Genomic DNA, 18307 nt, shown 5'->3' with positions numbered 1-18307 from the left:
AACATAGTGAAACCCTGTCTCTACTAAACAATACAAAAAATTAGCCGGGCATGGTGGCGGGCACCTGTAATCCCAGCTACTCGCGAGTAGAATCGTTTGAACCTGGGAGGCGGAGGTTGCGGTGAGCTGAGATCGCGCCATTGCACTCCAGCCTGGGCGACAAGAATGAAACTCTGTCTCAAAGCAACAACAACAAAAACCTCATAACAGTATGGAGTGCAAAGGTTACCTTTCTTCCAATTATAAGATGAAGTTCAAGTTTACTGAGTTCCTTAATAATGAAGGAAAGTACTAAATAGAATAAGGAATAAGTCTAAAGGCAATTTTACTTCTAGTATTAATAAATCATATACACTCAAATGACAGGCACAGTTTTTAATGGTTCCATATGACTCAGCCTTTCTCTATCAACATAAGGGAATTCTATAGAGCTGAGTAAAAAGTATTTAATTGGAATTTTCTACTTCAATATTGGGTTCACATAACAGCTCCCAGAACATGATGAGCAGAGAACTTGAGGTGCTTTTGCTCCACTGCTTCTAAATCTTGTTTATAAAAGTTTAATTTCAACATAATTATAATAATTAATCTGGTGAACAGTAAGTGTCCTGAGTCTATGCATTTCTTGATAATTCAAGAAAAATTCAAAATGTCTTTGTTATATAGTAGTGACAAAGTGAAAAATCATTTAATGATCAATCCAATCGCCTATCTCCTTTGGAGAATGATGATTAAAAAAATCAAATTATTTAAATGTGAAATCACAGTCATATGTTGGTTATTGCTGATAAGTATAGTCATTTCTTAATTATTTGGAGCATATAATAGAAATGTTCATTTCTCAAAATTATTTGTAAAGAAGAGAAGAAAATGTCCAACAGTGATTTCTCATCATCACATTATTTTTATATCAATGCCCTTCAATGAATAAAGGCTTTGAGTCAAACAGATGTGTTCATATCTACATCTACTATCTGTTTGACACTTGGAAAATTATTTTAACACTCTGATTCTGGTTTCTCATCTGGAAAACCAAAATCATAATATTACCTTCATTGTTGGGTTATGTAAAATATAAAGGAAATGAGATAATGTTTGTAAAGTTCTTAACATAATGCCCCTATCATCTCGCAGGTTTTTAGTTAGGAACTTGGGGGTAGGGGGAAGTACAAAAAAACTCCTGAAACATAACAATAATAAAAGTGATAAGAATGACACTGCACTATGCATTTTACATGGATTATCTCATTTAAGTTTAAAACAATAACATAAAGTACTATTGTTATCCCCATTTTACAGATGAGGAAAATGAGACTTACAGGGTTTAAGAAACTTGTTAAGGTCACGCAGCATATAGAAGGCAGAACAAGGACTAAATACATAAAGGCAACAGCTATTATTATCATATTATTATCTTCACCATCACCGTCATCAACCCATCATGCTATCTCTGTAGCAGACTAGGCTATAAAAATGATTTCTTGGGTACTTCCAAAGATAATTGCCTTCCCTTGGAAGAAATCCAGAACAAGCCCACATTAAGCTAAATTCTGCATTAGAGTGGGCTGTCATACAGTTGGAAGGATTTATTCCAAGCGCCTAGAAGGCACATGAAAGATGAATAGATAGAATTTGTCAGATTTTCTTTTACCTTCAAACATATCCCAATGCAATGAAGGAAAAAAAGATAAAGCCATTTTGTTCACACACGAAGACATTTTTAAACATCATCACAATTGGTACATCTATCTGATTGTCAGTTCCTGAGAAATCAAAGACAGAGCCAAAGACGCGCATACCTCACACAAAACATTGTCTGCATTGTTGATGAATGATAAAAATTAAAGGAATTTAGTGTAAATGAATGAAACTACAGTGAAGGAATTAAAAATGAAAATGTAGATTTTACTTAAGTTGAATTTTATAAAGCTGTTTATTTAAGACTATCCATTCATTATATTTCCCATGTTTATCTAATTATAAAAAAAAAGGTTGCAGTATTTTGGATATAAATTAATAATGAATGTACATTTTCCTAAAAAATTTTGACATATCTGTGTAATTGTTTTAAACATTCATATTAGAGATAAGCATTAACGATTTCACAGAAATATTTTAATATATTATTCAAAAGTATCACAGTTAAACAGAATATGATATTAACATAAATATTCTCATGATTTCTTCAAAACCTAAATGAAGTGTTACATATTTTTAACAGTAGGATTTTCTAATAAGCTTAAAATGACTTTTAACTTTTATTTTCGTAACTGTTATTGAGTTAGATGTTTAAAGTATGCCATGATTTTTCTTTTGATCTTATTTGTAACTTTTAAGAATATACACTGTTCATTAATAAACTTAAAATACTCATAAAAATGGAAAGAATTAAAAATACTAGTTGTCGCTGGAGATTCCATATTCAAGTCAATACATGTAGAATTGATAGATGAAGCCAAAAGCAAGTAGAGTATTTCATAACAAGAGTCTTAATGGAAAATCACTCGAATATCACATCTGATGACTAGGGAATATACCCAAAGCCTTTAGACTGTCGAGTTTTCACATTGCAGTACTGAGCAACCTCCCACATGACAATCACATTCCTCCTATGCTATGTAGAAATGAAATGGAAAGCAAGACCTCACCACCCCCAACTACTTATCAGCAGTTCTCCTTTGACATACCTCAGGTTATACCTCAGGTCAGGATTAGGGCTAAAAGAAGTATCTTTCAAGTGGACATGTTTCCCTTCTTATTCTATGGTATGCTCTTCCTTGGAGTCTCTTACTAAAACCTGGGCCATCAAGGAAGGAAAATCAACAGACTTAAGGGAAAGGCACAGAGCACAGGTGGGGATTTGTATTACTCAAGACTCTATATTTTAAAAAGGGGTCATTTATATTTATATACTCCATGTTGACTAATCATCCCTCTAGTTATGATTGCCTTGATTAGTGTAAATTGCTATAACTGCAATCAATGCCCAATTGAAACATCTACGCTGTTAGCAGTTGAGATAGAGTCAGAAGTCAGAAAGGGCCTGTTTCAAGCTTTTCACATACCCCTTCACATATTCACTATGTAAGGTAGAAAGTTACTTTCTTAGTGCCTATAAGCATCCAAGTTGAAATCTGTAACTAAGGATTACAGTGCTTACTTCATAGGATCATTGTGAGAAGTCAGATGTGTAGCAGACAGCCTGACTCTTAAGGAGAGGTTATTATAACTACTTCTACAGGGCAACACTCATCATAACTGAGGTTCAGTGGCTTAGTGGCAGGGGAGGAGACCTGGAAGCCTCAGTTATCTTTCACTAACCTCTGGTTACCTGTCCAAGATCTCTCTCCTCACCTAAAGCTGTCATTCTCCTTTGAATGCTTTCCTCTTTCCTCACCATAATCTGTAAAGCTAGTATAGACTTTCATTGCTAATCATGGTATGAATAAGCCTTAACAGAACTATGGCCTTTTGCTTTTTTTCAATACCTATATAATCTACAATTGAGATGTTGGAGGAGTTTTCTTGCTGTGCAGGGGAAAGCTCTGCTACATTAAAAAACAATAACAATACAGTACCTATACAGAATGATGAACTATTGACTGGGATAATTCTAGCAACTCTGTATTTACTGTATGGAAGAGTTCTTTACGGAGAGAAGTTAACCAAATGGATGGCTGTCAAAAGAACCATGCTTATAAATATTATAGTTTAAAAAAGTTTATTGAAGTCCCCCATTTATTCTCAGAGGATTACTATAAGCTCCACAACAGAGATCTTGTCTATTCTTCATTGATATATTGCAAGTACCTTGAATAGTGCCAGTATATAGTGAATGCTCAGTAAACTTTTGTTGAAAGAGTGATGAAAATACCTCATTAAACTCCTGTCCTTCATTAGAAACTTGCAAACAAAGAAAATAAAAACAATCACACTGATTTATCCACAAAAAATAACATTTCTAGCATTTTGTTTATGAAGGCAGCCTCTGACATGTAGTCCTGGGTTTGATTTGAACTGTGTGGCCCTTTGCAAATCACTTAATTTCCCTGTGCCTCACTTTTCCTTTCTGTAAAATGAATATATGCTACCTCATAGTGTTGTCATTATGATTAAATAAGGTACTGCATGAATAAAGAGCCTACAAATTTCCTAGCATAAAGTAAGCACCCATTAAATGTTGGGTGTTTTTGTTAAAACTTGAAATTTCACTGAGGAAGGCACTGAGACCCTCGAAGTAAATGATAGCTAGACGTCCCACAGCCAGTTGGCAAAGCTAGAACTAAACAGTCACGTTTCCGTCCAATCTATGAAAAAGCTTATTCTACTACATCAGGCTGCCTGCTTATGTCTTTATATATACTACCTAATATGTGTGTGTGTGTATGCTTTCTAATATATACTTATATATGTAAGTGTATCCATAATATACGCTTCCAATATGTATTCTATATATACGTACTAGAAAACAACGAAGATGAGTATGGTTCACTCTCTCTGGCAAAGACTTGAAAAATGCATGATTCTGAGATGCCTGCTGAAAATGTGAAAACCTTGAACAATGCCAAATGAAGCAGTTAATATAACTGCCCTAACCTCAAGTTTTGCACACTGATCCAGTTGGAAATTTTGTTCTGGAGCATTTGCAAAAGCACAGATCCAGGGAAAAGGGAATCAAATGCAGTAATTCTGCAAGTGCATTCAGGATGAATATAATATTGAGTGTCACTGGGCACCTCACTACCCCCCCCGCCCCAAGCCCCGCCATCTCACCTCCCTCCCTTAGATCCTGCCACTCCCCTCTGCTGGTGCTGGAAGCACTGGGCGAGTGGCTTTCAGAGCTAGAGCGGGCGGGGCGGACACGCTTAGCCTAAGCCCAGGGGCCAGGAGCCCGGAGGGAGGTGGAGGCGAGGCAAGGCAAGGCAGCAGGCGCTGGGTAGAGCTCAGCTGGAACACAGTTTCCCTCCTGGACCGGTCGACTCAGACCTCACGTGTAGACCAAGAGGATCAAAGGAAGAGTACGTTACCTGCGGCGCCGGTTGTGCGCAGACCAGATGTGCCGGGAGCTGCAGGTGAGTCACTTGCTCTTCCCTCCCGCCCCCACCTCCTCGCCCCGAGTCCAACAGGTTGGCTGGAGCGTAGCTTCCAGGGGCCCCGTGGGTACACTTCTAGTCTCACCTGGGCGCTGGCCTCGGCTTCTCCCTTTACCGAGGGAGGCCGTCGTTACTATTTAAATTCCTGCCCCAGCCCACGCTTGTTCTATTCCTTGTCTTTTTGCCTTTCCTTCTAAAATGAGAGCTCCGCTGTGCTCAGAACACCTGCTCTCCGCGAAACTTGTAGGGACAGAAATGGCTAAAAGGAAGGGTGCCTCAAAAAAGGGTGGACCCTCGACAGGGTGGGAGCTGACAGTGACACTCCTAGTTCTCAGTGACCCACTGGGTCTTCAATAAAAAGTCATCATTAATTATTCTTGTTTCTCAACCAGGAGGTCAGAACCTAAGGGAGACGGCGGAAGAAAATGGAGCGTCAGGGATCATCAGACTAGAATGAGAGTGAATTGGGAGAAAATGGTGCGGCCCCCTCACCCAGAGAACCCTCCCCCACCTGCTCACACCCCCAGCGAACACCCCCGGGGAGGCCTATGAAGCAGCAGTAAAAGAAAAGGGAGGAATATAAATTCTCAAGTTGGAAGGGACCCGGTTACCACTTCCTTTGCTTTCTGAACTTTTTGTTTTGGTCTCCTGCGGGCAGGAGTGTCTCGCCATCCCCCTTGCTTGCTTGCTTGCTTGCTTGCTTGCGTTCAGCTAAGAGTCATCTTCTCTCCTCTTCCTCCTCCTCCGCCCCACATCTCCCTCCTTCCTCCCTTCCCCAACCCCTCCACCCACCAAGTAGCGAGTCATTCAATCTGTACACCTCCTGGGCTGGGAATCGCAATTGCGAAGTTGGGAGGCGGGGTGACAACGTTTGGGAAGGGCCAGGGCGACCGGCAGTGTGCACAGGGACTGTGTCGGGCTTGGACCTCACCTGATCCTTTCTCTTAGCGCGACCCTTCCTTTGCTCCCAGTCTCCTCTCTCTGCCGCTTGTGCGCTGCTTCCGCGCACTCGCGGCTCCCTAGCGGCAGGAGGAGGAAGGCGCATAGCGGGGGGAGAGAGTGCGCCGGGGAGAGGTAACCCCTTCGGGAGCCCGGGGAATCCCGGCCGCCACCAGGGGCCGTGCCACCGCCCTCGCGGGACCAAAGCTTCCGGCGTGTCCCCAACTTTGTGGCGCCCTCAGGCCGCGGCGACTGGGTTAGAGATGCCTTCCAGCGGCAGAGCGCTGCTGGACTCGCCGCTGGACAGCGGCTCCCTGACCTCCCTGGACTCTAGTGTCTTCTGCAGCGAGGGTGAAGGGGAGCCCTTGGCGCTCGGGGACTGCTTCACGGTCAACGTGGGCGGCAGCCGCTTCGTGCTCTCGCAGCAGGCGCTGTCCTGCTTCCCGCACACGCGCCTTGGCAAGCTGGCCGTGGTGGTGGCTTCCTACCGCCGCCCCGGGGCCCTGGCCGCCGTGCCCAGCCCTCTGGAGCTTTGCGACGATGCCAACCCCGTGGACAACGAGTACTTCTTCGACCGCAGCTCGCAGGCGTTCCGATATGTCCTGCACTACTACCGCACCGGCCGCCTGCATGTCATGGAGCAGCTGTGCGCGCTCTCCTTCCTGCAGGAGATCCAGTACTGGGGCATCGATGAGCTCAGCATCGATTCCTGCTGCAGGGACAGGTACCCCGGAGGCACGCGGCGGCTGGGCGGGGAGGCGGGCGCGGCAGAGAAAGAGAGGAAGGCACAGGTAGATTTGAGGCTTTACACAAGCTTCGCTGGAGCCAGGCCTAGCAATAAGGTGTGGCCAGTTCTGGGCTGACAGGTGGGCTGGGGGTAGGGGACTGGAAAGAATCAATGCCAACTTTTGAATAGAACTTTTTGAATCTCTTTGTTCCCTTTTTTGAGTATGCTAATTTAACGTATAAGGCAAGGGACTTCAGGCCCACAATAAATATTTGGTGACTGAATAAATGAATCAGAAAAGCCATGCTCCAAAAATGCACGCATAGGGATAAAAGATTTGGCACGCAGCATTATCATTAATCAAACCTAGAACACTGACTTTGAAAAACTTGAATGGAGACTTGTTTTAAATATAGAAGATAAAAGGTTGGTCCCTTGATTGAATGATTGTGGAGCTCTGAGGTTACCTTGCTATTACTGCCATTTCTTCATGAATACATTTCCTTTACACACACACAAAAGTTCCATCTGCCAAACATCTGTTCTTCTTACCAGAAAATGGGTAATAAAATGTATTAATCCAAAGTAGCTTTACTATGTATACACTTCTACCAAGAAAGAGTCATTTTAAAAATTATAATCCAGGCTGGTCATGGTGGCTCACGCCTGTAATCCCAGCACTTTGGGAGGCCGAGGCGGGTGGATCACTTGAGGCCAAGAGTTCGAGACCCCCCCCCACCCCGGACAACATGGCGAAACCCTGTCTCTACTAAAAATACAAAAATTACCCGGGGGTGGTGGCGCATACCTGTAATCCCAGCTACTCAGGAGGCTGGGGCAGGAGAATCGCTTGAACCTGGGAAGCGGAGGCTACAGTAAGCCGAGATCACTCCGCTGCACTCCAGCCTGGGTGACAGAGCAAGACTCCGTCTCAAAAAAAAAAAAAAAAAGGAAAAATAATCATTATCCTAAGGGAGAAATTCTGAATACTGTGAGTAAGACACAATCTAAGTAAAATATGAATAGACATTTTTCTGCATTTTTTTGAATGAAAAAGTCTGACCTCCCTGCCATGTTTAATTATCTTATACTTCTGTATTTTAATAAAGTTAGACTAATCGCCAAATTGTTTTCTCTGAAAGATACTTCAGAAGAAAAGAGCTGAGTGAAACTTTAGACTTCAAGAAGGACACAGAAGACCAGGAAAGTCAACATGAGAGTGAACAGGACTTCTCCCAAGGACCTTGTCCCACCGTTCGCCAGAAGCTCTGGAATATCCTGGAGAAACCTGGATCTTCCACAGCTGCCCGTATCTTTGGCGTTATCTCCATTATCTTCGTGGTGGTGTCCATCATTAACATGGCCCTGATGTCAGCTGAGTTAAGCTGGCTGGACCTGCAGCTGCTGGAAATCCTGGAGTATGTGTGCATTAGCTGGTTCACTGGGGAGTTTGTCCTCCGCTTCCTGTGTGTGCGGGACAGGTGTCGCTTCCTAAGAAAGGTGCCAAACATCATAGACCTCCTTGCCATCTTGCCCTTCTACATCACTCTTCTGGTAGAGAGCCTAAGTGGGAGCCAGACCACGCAGGAGCTGGAGAACGTGGGGCGCATTGTCCAGGTGTTGAGGCTGCTCAGGGCTCTGCGCATGCTAAAGCTGGGCAGACATTCCACAGGTATTCAGATTTCATTGATGCCTTTTAATTTGCCATTGCATGTAAGCATTTGTTATTTGACCACAGCACAAGGAAAGTAACGCTGAACTGATATTCAAAATTACCAACTCCCATACTTTACCTGATTATGACCTCTAAGGAGATATTGGGAAGCAAAACCTTGAAGTTGCTATCACAGATATAGAGAAGTGAGCTCTCACATACCTCCTCTCCATAAGAGAAATGTTGAGAGACAATTTGACCATTTGCTAACCTCAGTTTATTTGAAACCATTGCCCAGAAGATATACAAAAATTAAAGGCACTCTGCCTCTTCAAGGTTCTAGACAAAACAGGCATAAATGACACATAAAAAGATACACATAAATTATATATGATATATAGGGACATAAGCCAATTTCTCTTCAGTATCCGAGAAGTGCTTGCCACATATGCTCCTTGGCAGAAGAGAAAGTCAGCCCTTCAGAGCCTTCTTTGGCCATGCAGAAAGAGAAATGACTAGGTGCAGGTGGCCTTTCCAAAATTTTCAGAGAAGCAATGAAAATATTTTGCTTTGGGAGAAAGCAAAATAAACTAATTAAATGCTTTATCTAGTATCTGAAGGTTTTCGTGTCCCTAACCTGGGATGCATGAGAGAGGGTAATACAGAAATCCCTTAGTTTTTTGTGTGTCATAGAGCCTTTGAAAATCTAATTAATATTTTCCTAGAAAAGTCTCCATATAACACACACACAAACACATAAGATGTGTGAAAATTATAATCAATATCAGTGAAAATCACAGGAACTGATTAAAAATGATTCTTGCATCCCCAACAGCAGTAGGTATCAGTGGCTGGCCCTACAGCTGTCAGATATTGTGGAGTATATGAGTTTCCTTATGACATACCTTAAAGAAAATAAGAATCCCCAGGCAAGCTTGTTGAAATACAGCTTCTGGCTCCAACCCCCAGAAAGCTTGAGATCGGGTCTAGGAGGGCACATTTTATAAATAATAAGTTCACCAATGACTTTGATGTAGGTGGTTCTTGGACCAAACCTTGAGAAACACTGGAGTATGATGCCATATTAATTTTATATATGTTGATACAAATACATATTAGCACAAACAAATTGGCTAGAGATCACTATCCTTATTTTATTTCCCTAGATATGTGCCTTGACTGACCACCTAAAAAAGGTTGATGGTAGTTGTCCTTCCTATAAATGTTGGGTGAAATTAACTTCTGATATGTTTTTCTTCAACATTTCTCTGACAATTAGAACTTATTATAATATAATTTTGGTAGTGTATTTTCCTAGCTAGTCTCACATACCAGGAATTTGATAATGGGGTTTCCAACAACTTTTACAAGTACCACTCTTTGTTTTCTGACACAGATAATGGGATGCTTTCTTCAAGTATTTATAAACTCTTCACAAGACTCAATTTAAAAACACCCAGTAAAAACTACATTTTTTTCCAAAAGAAAGGAAAAGGACAATAACAGTAATTTCCACAATGTCACCTCTTCAAAGATTTTCTCCATTCTAAAACAAGTATAAAGTTTTAGTAAACCCTTAATTATTAAAAAATATATGACTTGCATATTTGACAATTTTGCCTCAACACTACATTTATTAAAATGTAAACATAGATGACCTATTTCCCCATGTATTAATTATAAATTCAAATTGAGAGGCGTTATAGGATAATGGGTTTTTGGCCAGACAACTAGGTTTAAATCCTGGCTCTGTAGGTTTCTACTAGATAAGCTATCTCTTTATGCCTCAGCCTCCTCATCTGTAAAATGGCATAACAATTACCATGTCCCTCTTATATCCTTTCTTTTGAGGATTCTCTGAGTTAATAGAGATAACATGCTAGAAATTCCACCCACTTTGTTTTCGTTTACAAAATTATTTTGAACATTTTGCCTTTAAACTAAAACAGTGTTCCCAGACAAATGCTATGCATCTCCTCATATGTTGTGAATTTATTTAAGGAACATAATTCCATGTAGACACATCAAGACCAGTTTTTTATAAAAGTAAAGGTATTATAAAGGTATTCTGAAAGATATTCTTTTGAAGTTAAACTTCAAAATACTCAATGATCTTTAAAAATAGCTGGTTAATAATTCAAGAATATCTCAAAATTTGAAGAGCAAAATTCAAAATCCTAAGAGTATGATTAGTATGCTAATGCATTTGAAATAGTCTCTAGTGAGTGAATAAAAACAAAAAATGATTCTAAGAGGTATTGTTTTGGACTTCTGGGGCAATATGATTTTGACATCATGTTGATATAATTTCAAAATGTGGACAAACTTTAATAACCACCTCTCTAGTATTAGGGAATAAATCTTATGGTTCATTCAAAGCCTGGTTCCATAATGGGCCTTTCTTTCTTTCTTTTTTTTTTTTTTCTTTTTTTGAGACAGAGTCTCATTCTATTGCCCAGGCTAGATTGCAATGGCGTGATCTTGGCTCACCGCAACCTTCGCCTCCCAGGTTCAAGTTATTCTCCTGCCTCAGCCTCCCGAGTAACTAGGATTACAGGCACGCACCACCACGCTGGGCTGATTTTGGTATTTTTAGTAGAGATAGGGTTTCACCATGTTGGCCAGGCTGGTCTCAAACTCCTGACCTCATGATCTGCCTGCCTCGGCCTCCCAAAGTGCTGGGATTATAGGCGTGAGCCACCGCGCCTGGCCCATAATGGGCTCTTACTCCCCTTAGGCCTAGTGTCTTCAGAGATGGAATTGGACTATCGTGGTTCTGTCTCCCTGGGGTTTAATAAATCCCCAGATCTAGGAATGGAAAAGCAGCCAATGCTTCATAAAGAGTAAATTCTCTAGTGGTTCCATTTCCCACACCTTTTTGCAATGGAGGAATATTCTGTATTCAGGTCTATGTTATTATAGGAAAGCAGAAATTTTATGTACTCAAGGGAGATAATTTCCTACAGCTTTGGTATTAAGGACTAGGGTTTCAGTGGGTGTCTTGGGAGTTCAGACCTCCTCCTGACATACCGCTGAGAATGTCCCCTGAATATACATGTGATGTTCTCATGTCAATTTTATCACCAATGCCTAACTTGCTTCTGCTGCTTCACTTTGTTGCTATGGTGCCCACTGTTTACTTTTTCTGGCTTTCCGGTAATCAGGTTCCTGATTGTGTTAAACTTTACAAGGAGGGTGAGAAAAACAGACACATAAAATACAAGACAACATAAAACTGGCATTTGAAACAAGTGCTAAAATGATGCATTGAAATGCAGGTGTGACCAAATATGCCCTCCACATGCAACACCGCAAAGGCCTCTTACTGTACAGACTGAAGTACAAAAAAACTCCTATCATACCACCCCTGCCTGTCTTCAGTCTTACCTCTCGCCTTCTTTTTAATAGTAGAAGTTCAATAATTCTATAGGTGAATTAATGAATCTAATTATATTTCTCTCTAGCCTTCTCAACCTGGCCCCATCAACTAGACTGTGAACTTCCTGAGCACAAGGATTATGATTTAATCAACTTTGTATCCCCAGAACATTGCCCAGTGCTGGGGACATTTAAGTGTGCAGTGCAGTTTGTGGGTGGCAGAGCAAGGAGACAGAGGGTAGGGGAGGGAAGGAAGAGAGAGAAGAGGGATGCCAATGACTGACAGCATTTGTTCTATTGCAGGATTACGCTCCCTTGGGATGACAATCACCCAGTGTTACGAAGAAGTCGGCCTACTGCTCCTATTTCTATCCGTGGGAATCTCTATATTTTCAACTGTAGAATACTTTGCTGAGCAAAGCATTCCTGACACAACCTTCACAAGTGTCCCTTGTGCATGGTGGTGGGCCACCACCTCTATGACTACTGTGGGATATGGGGACATTAGACCAGACACCACCACAGGCAAAATCGTGGCCTTCATGTGTATATTATCGGGAATTCTTGTCTTGGCCTTGCCTATTGCTATTATTAACGATCGCTTCTCTGCTTGCTACTTCACCTTGAAACTCAAGGAAGCAGCTGTTAGACAGCGTGAAGCCCTAAAGAAGCTTACCAAGAATATAGCCACTGACTCATATATCAGTGTTAACTTGAGAGATGTCTATGCCCGGAGTATCATGGAGATGCTGCGACTGAAAGGCAGAGAAAGAGCAAGTACTAGGAGCAGCGGGGGAGATGATTTCTGGTTTTGAATTAATTTTCAATTTATTTACAAAAGCTATGTACAATTAACTAAAATGATAAAGCAGTGATGTGGATTTCTGTATTCTGATGATGAGTCTCTTCAGAGTACTGCTCATCTTAATTAATTTTTGCTGACACATTGCTTCATCTATAGAACATTTCACATCACCTATAACAACTGCACAGTGTTCTGACACATTTGAGTGTCCAAAATAGCCAATTAACACAACCAAACACAACTGGGCCAATATAAACATGTTTGAATTGTCAAATATAAAATAATGTTATTGCAATACATACAAAAAAGTTAAAGATTTTATGTATCACTAATATTAGAGGTTTTTGCACCACTAATTTTTTAAAAATGGAAGGTAAACTGCATAGCCCAGAGAAAGATAAATAAATATTTAAGAACATATTGAACAACTTTGCTATTTAAAGATATTATCCAAGTACATAAATTACTCCTTTCTCTATCAGTTAAAGCTATTGAATATAATACTTAGCTTTACAAGAGAAAACGCTTATTTGATGGGCAGAGATTGTATCCCTATCTTCTTTTTCATGTAAACCGCTGGTCACAAATGAACTGATCTCTGTATCCCATTATTACTATAAGAGATGGGAATCCCAAAACTGCTTAGATTGCAGTACATGAGTCTACACAAAGACTTCAACAATTGCACATCTTCATTCTCCCAACTGAGTGTAATATGTGGAGCATAAAACAGCATATTTCTTAGTATTTCATGAATATCAGATGGTCTTTAAATGTCTCTTTATGGATGTATTGTTCACGTTATGGCTTTAAAGTAATGAATATGTAAAAGTGAGGTAGTGAACATCCTAAATTTCTACACTGAAATTATTAAATAATCTTATTTCATAAAATGGGAAATACATGTTAAATGATATCACTGGATGAACTTGAAGATCTTTTACTTGTTAAAAGAAAAATACTATGGATAGCTTTCTGATTGTTGGGGTAAATAGCAAATGTTCAAACTTTGCAGGCATTTTGACATTCATCATCATAACACAATTCCTAGACATTATATTATATAATTAAAGCCAAAACCTCTAAAGCTAAGAACTAGCTCATGATTCCCATTATTTTAGTAAACAAGATTCTACAACCTAAGAATAACAAGGAATGCATCACTTTAATACCTACATTTCCAATATAATAGAGCCCCCAAGGGGAAGAAAATTGGTTCTTGAGGAAAAAAAATCTTATCACTTCATTTACAAAACACAGATAAGCATATTGAGTATATCTGTGGTATTAACATTTCATGGGGGTGAGATGTTAGGGAAAAAAGCCTAGAAGGCTCTTTTCCAGGGGTGAATGGTGATAAGAAATAAACATTGAGGACTGCTTTAATATATACCTATAACGTATTTCATAAACTCTATTTAAGAAATCCTATTACGCTATGCACTACCAAGAAAGAAAGATGCCAGTCAATTGTAAGATGCCATTAACTGTAAAATGCATCCGGATTTCAGATATGTAAAAATTTAAAATAAGCACCTTAAAATCAATGAAATATCGCATGTACTACCTCCTGTTTTCTGGTATGCATGGTTAAGCTCTGAAAACATTTTCACTGATGGCATGAGTTTTAGATTGTGTGCTAAAGTACTTTAATTCATTTAACTTGTTTCCACTTCTCCTAAATATTATAAAAGGTTCAGGAGATATGAATATTAGTAAGATAAATATTTTACTTCTTACACACATACATGGGTGCTAGATTGTGGCACAGGGCCACTAGTTGTAGTATAAATCCCTTCCACAATCTGAAGGGAAAGTAGAAGTTAGACACAGAAGGTAAACTTACTCCAGCTTTTCTAGAACTTTCCCTAATAAGAATAGTTACTCTGATCCAGGACTATGCTCTGTATTCATCATGTATTATGCCATTTTATCCTCAAAATATCCCTATTATATAATTACTATTCTTATACTCTTCAAAATACATATTTTATATATTTATTAACTCAACAAATATTTATTAAGAATCTTTGGTGTGCCGGGGACTAGGGAGTCTTTCTTAAACAAGACTAGGTCCTGTTTTCTTGTAATTAATATCTGTTCAAAGGTGTGTGAGGGAAAGACAGCGAAACTGAAACATTAAAAGGTATAAACTTGCCTAAATTCACACAGGCTATAGACGGCAGAGCCAGTGCTGAATACCAATCTGCCTGACCCTGAAAACGACACTCCTAAAAGTCAAATTGCAGATTTCATTCTTCCCACACAAGCTCTGCATAGAAATTTATTTTTTAGGCAGGCAAGCCAACTTCTTGTGCATGGAGAAGTTCAATATGCCTTAAGTAAAATATCAGCTTATTCTCAAAGGTGGAATGGTGCTTTTAAGAAAAGGCTGTGGTGACACCTTATAGTCATTATTAGATTAAAAATATATTACCTTTAGAGTAAATAGTAGTTGGAAAATAAAAAAATTAAAAACTATGTGTATACATATGTATGTATGTTTTTATCATAGAGGATCCTAAACATCTTCTCTACAAATGTGCTGTTAGCTATATAAATGTTGTCAAGATGTAGGTATTCAGAAAGAAGTTTTAAAATATCATTGCTTACTCAATTTTGCTGTTAAATAAAATATCAGTTTATTTATTCAATGAATGTATATATAAGCAAACCAAATTTCATTTAAGTAAAAAAATCAAGGCAGGAACTCTGCCAATTTTATATCCCATTATTTTAAAACAGTAAACACTTTTTAAACATCTAAGAATTATTGTTATAAAACAATCTTTAATTTTTTAAAATATAAAATAATTGAATTGTTGTCTTTCTCTAAGCTATTTAGAGAACACTACTTTCTTTGTTTTGTTTTGGTTTGGTTTTTTGAGACGGAGTCTCGGTCTGTCGCCCAGGCTGGAGTGCCAGTGGCGCGATCTGGGCTCACTGCAAGCTCCGCCTCTTGGGTTCACACCATTCTCCTGCGTCAACCTCCCGAGTAGCTGGGGCTACAGGCGCCCACCACCACGCCTGGCTAATTTTTTGTATTTTTAGTAGAGACGGGGTTTCACCGTGCTAGCCACTTTCTTTGTTAATTTAACTGTTATTTTAAGTTCAGGGATACATGTGCGGGTTTGTTATACAGGTAAACTTGTGTCATGAAAGTTTTTTTGCACGGATTATTTCATCACCCAGGTATTAAACCTAGTACCAGTTAGTTATTTTTCCTTAATCTCTCCCTCCTCCTACCCAGCACCCTCTGATAGGCCCCAATGTGTGTTGTTTCCCTGTATGTGTTCATGTGTTCTCATCATTTAGCTCCCACTTATAAGTGAGAACATGTGGTATTTGGTTTTCTCTTCCTGCATTAGTTTGCTAAGGATAATAGCCTCCAGCTCCATTCATGTCCCTGCAAATGACATGATCTCATTCTTTCATATGGCTGGATAGTACTTCATGGTGTATACATATATTTTCTTTATCCAGTCTACAGTTGATGGGCATTTAGGTTTATTCCATGTCTTTGCTACTGTGAATAATGCTGCAATGAACATACGTGTGCATGTATCTTTATAATAAAACAATTTATATTCCTTGGGTATATACCCATTAATGGGGTTGCTGGATCCAATGGTATTTCTGTTTTTAGTTCTTTGAGGAATTGCCACACTCTCACATGGTTGAACTAATTTACACTCCCAGTAACAGTGTATATGCGTTCCAATTGCTCCACAACTTTGCCAGCATCTGTTTTTTTTTTTTTTTTTTACTTTTTCATAATAGCCATTCTGACTAGTGTGAGATGGTATCTCATTGTGGTTTTGATTTGCATTTCTCTAATGATCAGTGATATTGAGGCTTTTTTTCATATCATTGTTGGCTGCATGTATGTTTTCTTTTGAAAAGTGTCTGTTCATATCCTTTGCCCACTTTTTAATGGGATTATTTTTTTCTTGTAAATTTGTTTAAGTTTCTTATAGATGCTGGAATATTAGACTTTTGTAGATGTATAGTTTGCAAATACTTTCCCCCAATCTGTAGGTTGTCTGTTCACTCTGTTGATAGGTTCCTTTGCTCTGACAAAGCTCTAGAGTTTAATTAGATCCCATTTGTCAATTTTTGCTTTTATTGCAACCATCTTTTGTGTCTTCATCATGAAATCTTTGCCTGTTAGAAAACACTACTTTCAGACATTTAAATGCATATAGGCAATGCTTAAGTACCTAAAAAAGCAATTTTAAGAAATTACTGAGGTATCTCTATTAAGAGTGACATATTCATATTTTATTTTATGTATATATTATTTCTATAACATACAAGAAATTGTTGCATTTATCATTTTAATGCAAAGTAGTATCAACTATAATGGATTAGATGCACAAATAACTGAGGTAGGAATCTCAGTTCTGTGTTTTAATGTGGAATTCTTATGCTTATTGAAATATTTTGATTAGCTGTTGCAGAAAATATATATGCTGATCCAATTTATCTAAGCAAAACATTGTCATTGGATAAGCTTACTACTTTGAGAAATATTTTTATTGATACATTATGTTAACAAGAAAAGTCTCTTCTTTTGAAATATTAGCCATTAATAACCGTCTTATGAATCCTTCAGTTCAGATCCAACAAGATATTGGACAGCAGGCAAAGGATGTGTTCTGATGATTTCCTTCATGATTTTTCTTTGCAAAGCATCACCACCCCAGAACTCTCTCCAAGCCATACTAATATAAGGAAGACAAATGTCACACAGGGAGAGCTTTACTCATCAACAAGCAGTTGCCTACATGGTACATTTTTAGGGATGATAGGAAAACCTGGATACTCACCATCCTTATGTTCTCACTGTGCTTATATTATATTATATTATATTATGTTATATTATAATCACTCCCTTGCTTGCCCTTTCAACTCTAGTGCCCCTCTCTTCCTTCCTGGTATTAAATTGGCAATACCCTGACCCTAATTAAATTCAATCCAATGCCTTCTTGTGCCTGCCTTTGTAGAGCAGATCATACCCTACAGAGAAAAACACAATGCCTGCAGCCTACTTTCACTTTACATTCATGCCTACAACCCCAAATGGGTTCTTAAAGCTTCCAGGCAATCTCATACGGCAATTCCTGAGTCCATTCACTCTCCGGAGACAAGTAAAAACCTCTAACACCTCCCTTGGATTCCGCTTTTACTGAGAAAATAGAATCAGAAGAGATTTTTTAAAAAAGAGTCATCACCCACATTTATCCACCTACCTCCATCTGTGCCTATTAACTCTGCCTTTCCTCACTTTACGAGGGTTGGATCGTCCATCCACACTTTATCTCTGACTCCAGGACGCTGCTACAGAGAGCTTTTCCCCTCTTCTTACTATATTATCAAATTTTCCGCTTCCTACTTCCTGTCAGCACACAAACATGATTTTTTCCCATCTTAAAATTAAAAAAAAAAAAAAACAAGCCGTCAAAATCCCTTGAATCTATTTCATCCTCTAGAAAACATCGAATTCTCTTCTCTTTTTTATGGCAAAACTCTTTGACAGCAGTATCCATACTCACTCTCTCCCTTTGTATATTCACTGTTTATCTTCTCATTCTTTTTGGAAAATTCACATAAGTCTACCACCCCTACAACTCCTGTAAAACTTTTCCTTAAGGTCAGCAGTGAGTCCATCATTGCCAAATCCAATCATTTCTTAGAACTCATATTGCCAG

At 39.2% G+C, this 18307-nt stretch overlaps 1 protein-coding gene across 1 annotated transcript; it reads left to right on the top strand.

Moving 5' to 3' along the window:
• The first annotated feature begins 4859 nt into the window (after window positions 1-4859).
• KCNV1 (potassium voltage-gated channel modifier subfamily V member 1) lies at window positions 4860-17064 on the top strand. Its single transcript, XM_054498940.2, has 4 exons — window positions 4860-5072; window positions 5486-6756; window positions 7902-8431; window positions 12095-17064. Exons 2-4 carry the CDS (start codon window positions 6296-6298, stop codon window positions 12604-12606), a joined length of 1503 nt encoding a protein of 500 aa, XP_054354915.1. The 5' UTR covers window positions 4860-5072; window positions 5486-6295; the 3' UTR covers window positions 12607-17064.
• Window positions 17065-18307: the final 1243 nt, after the last annotated feature.

This window comes from Pongo pygmaeus, chromosome 7, assembly GCF_028885625.2.
Source record: "Pongo pygmaeus isolate AG05252 chromosome 7, NHGRI_mPonPyg2-v2.0_pri, whole genome shotgun sequence".
Classification (NCBI taxonomy): domain Eukaryota; kingdom Metazoa; phylum Chordata; class Mammalia; order Primates; family Hominidae; genus Pongo; species Pongo pygmaeus.
This window is presented reverse-complemented; position numbering and strand designations above follow the sequence as displayed.

Coding starts and splice junctions, on each gene's coding strand:
- KCNV1 (XM_054498940.2), top strand. CDS start 6,296: ATGCCTTCCAGCGGCAGAGCGCTGCTGGACTCGCCGCTGGACAGCGGC. Junction 6,757..7,901: donor GATTCCTGCTGCAGGGACAG/GTACCCCGGAGG, acceptor TTTCTCTGAAAG/ATACTTCAGAAGAAAAGAGC. Junction 8,432..12,094: donor GCTGGGCAGACATTCCACAG/GTATTCAGATTT, acceptor GTTCTATTGCAG/GATTACGCTCCCTTGGGATG.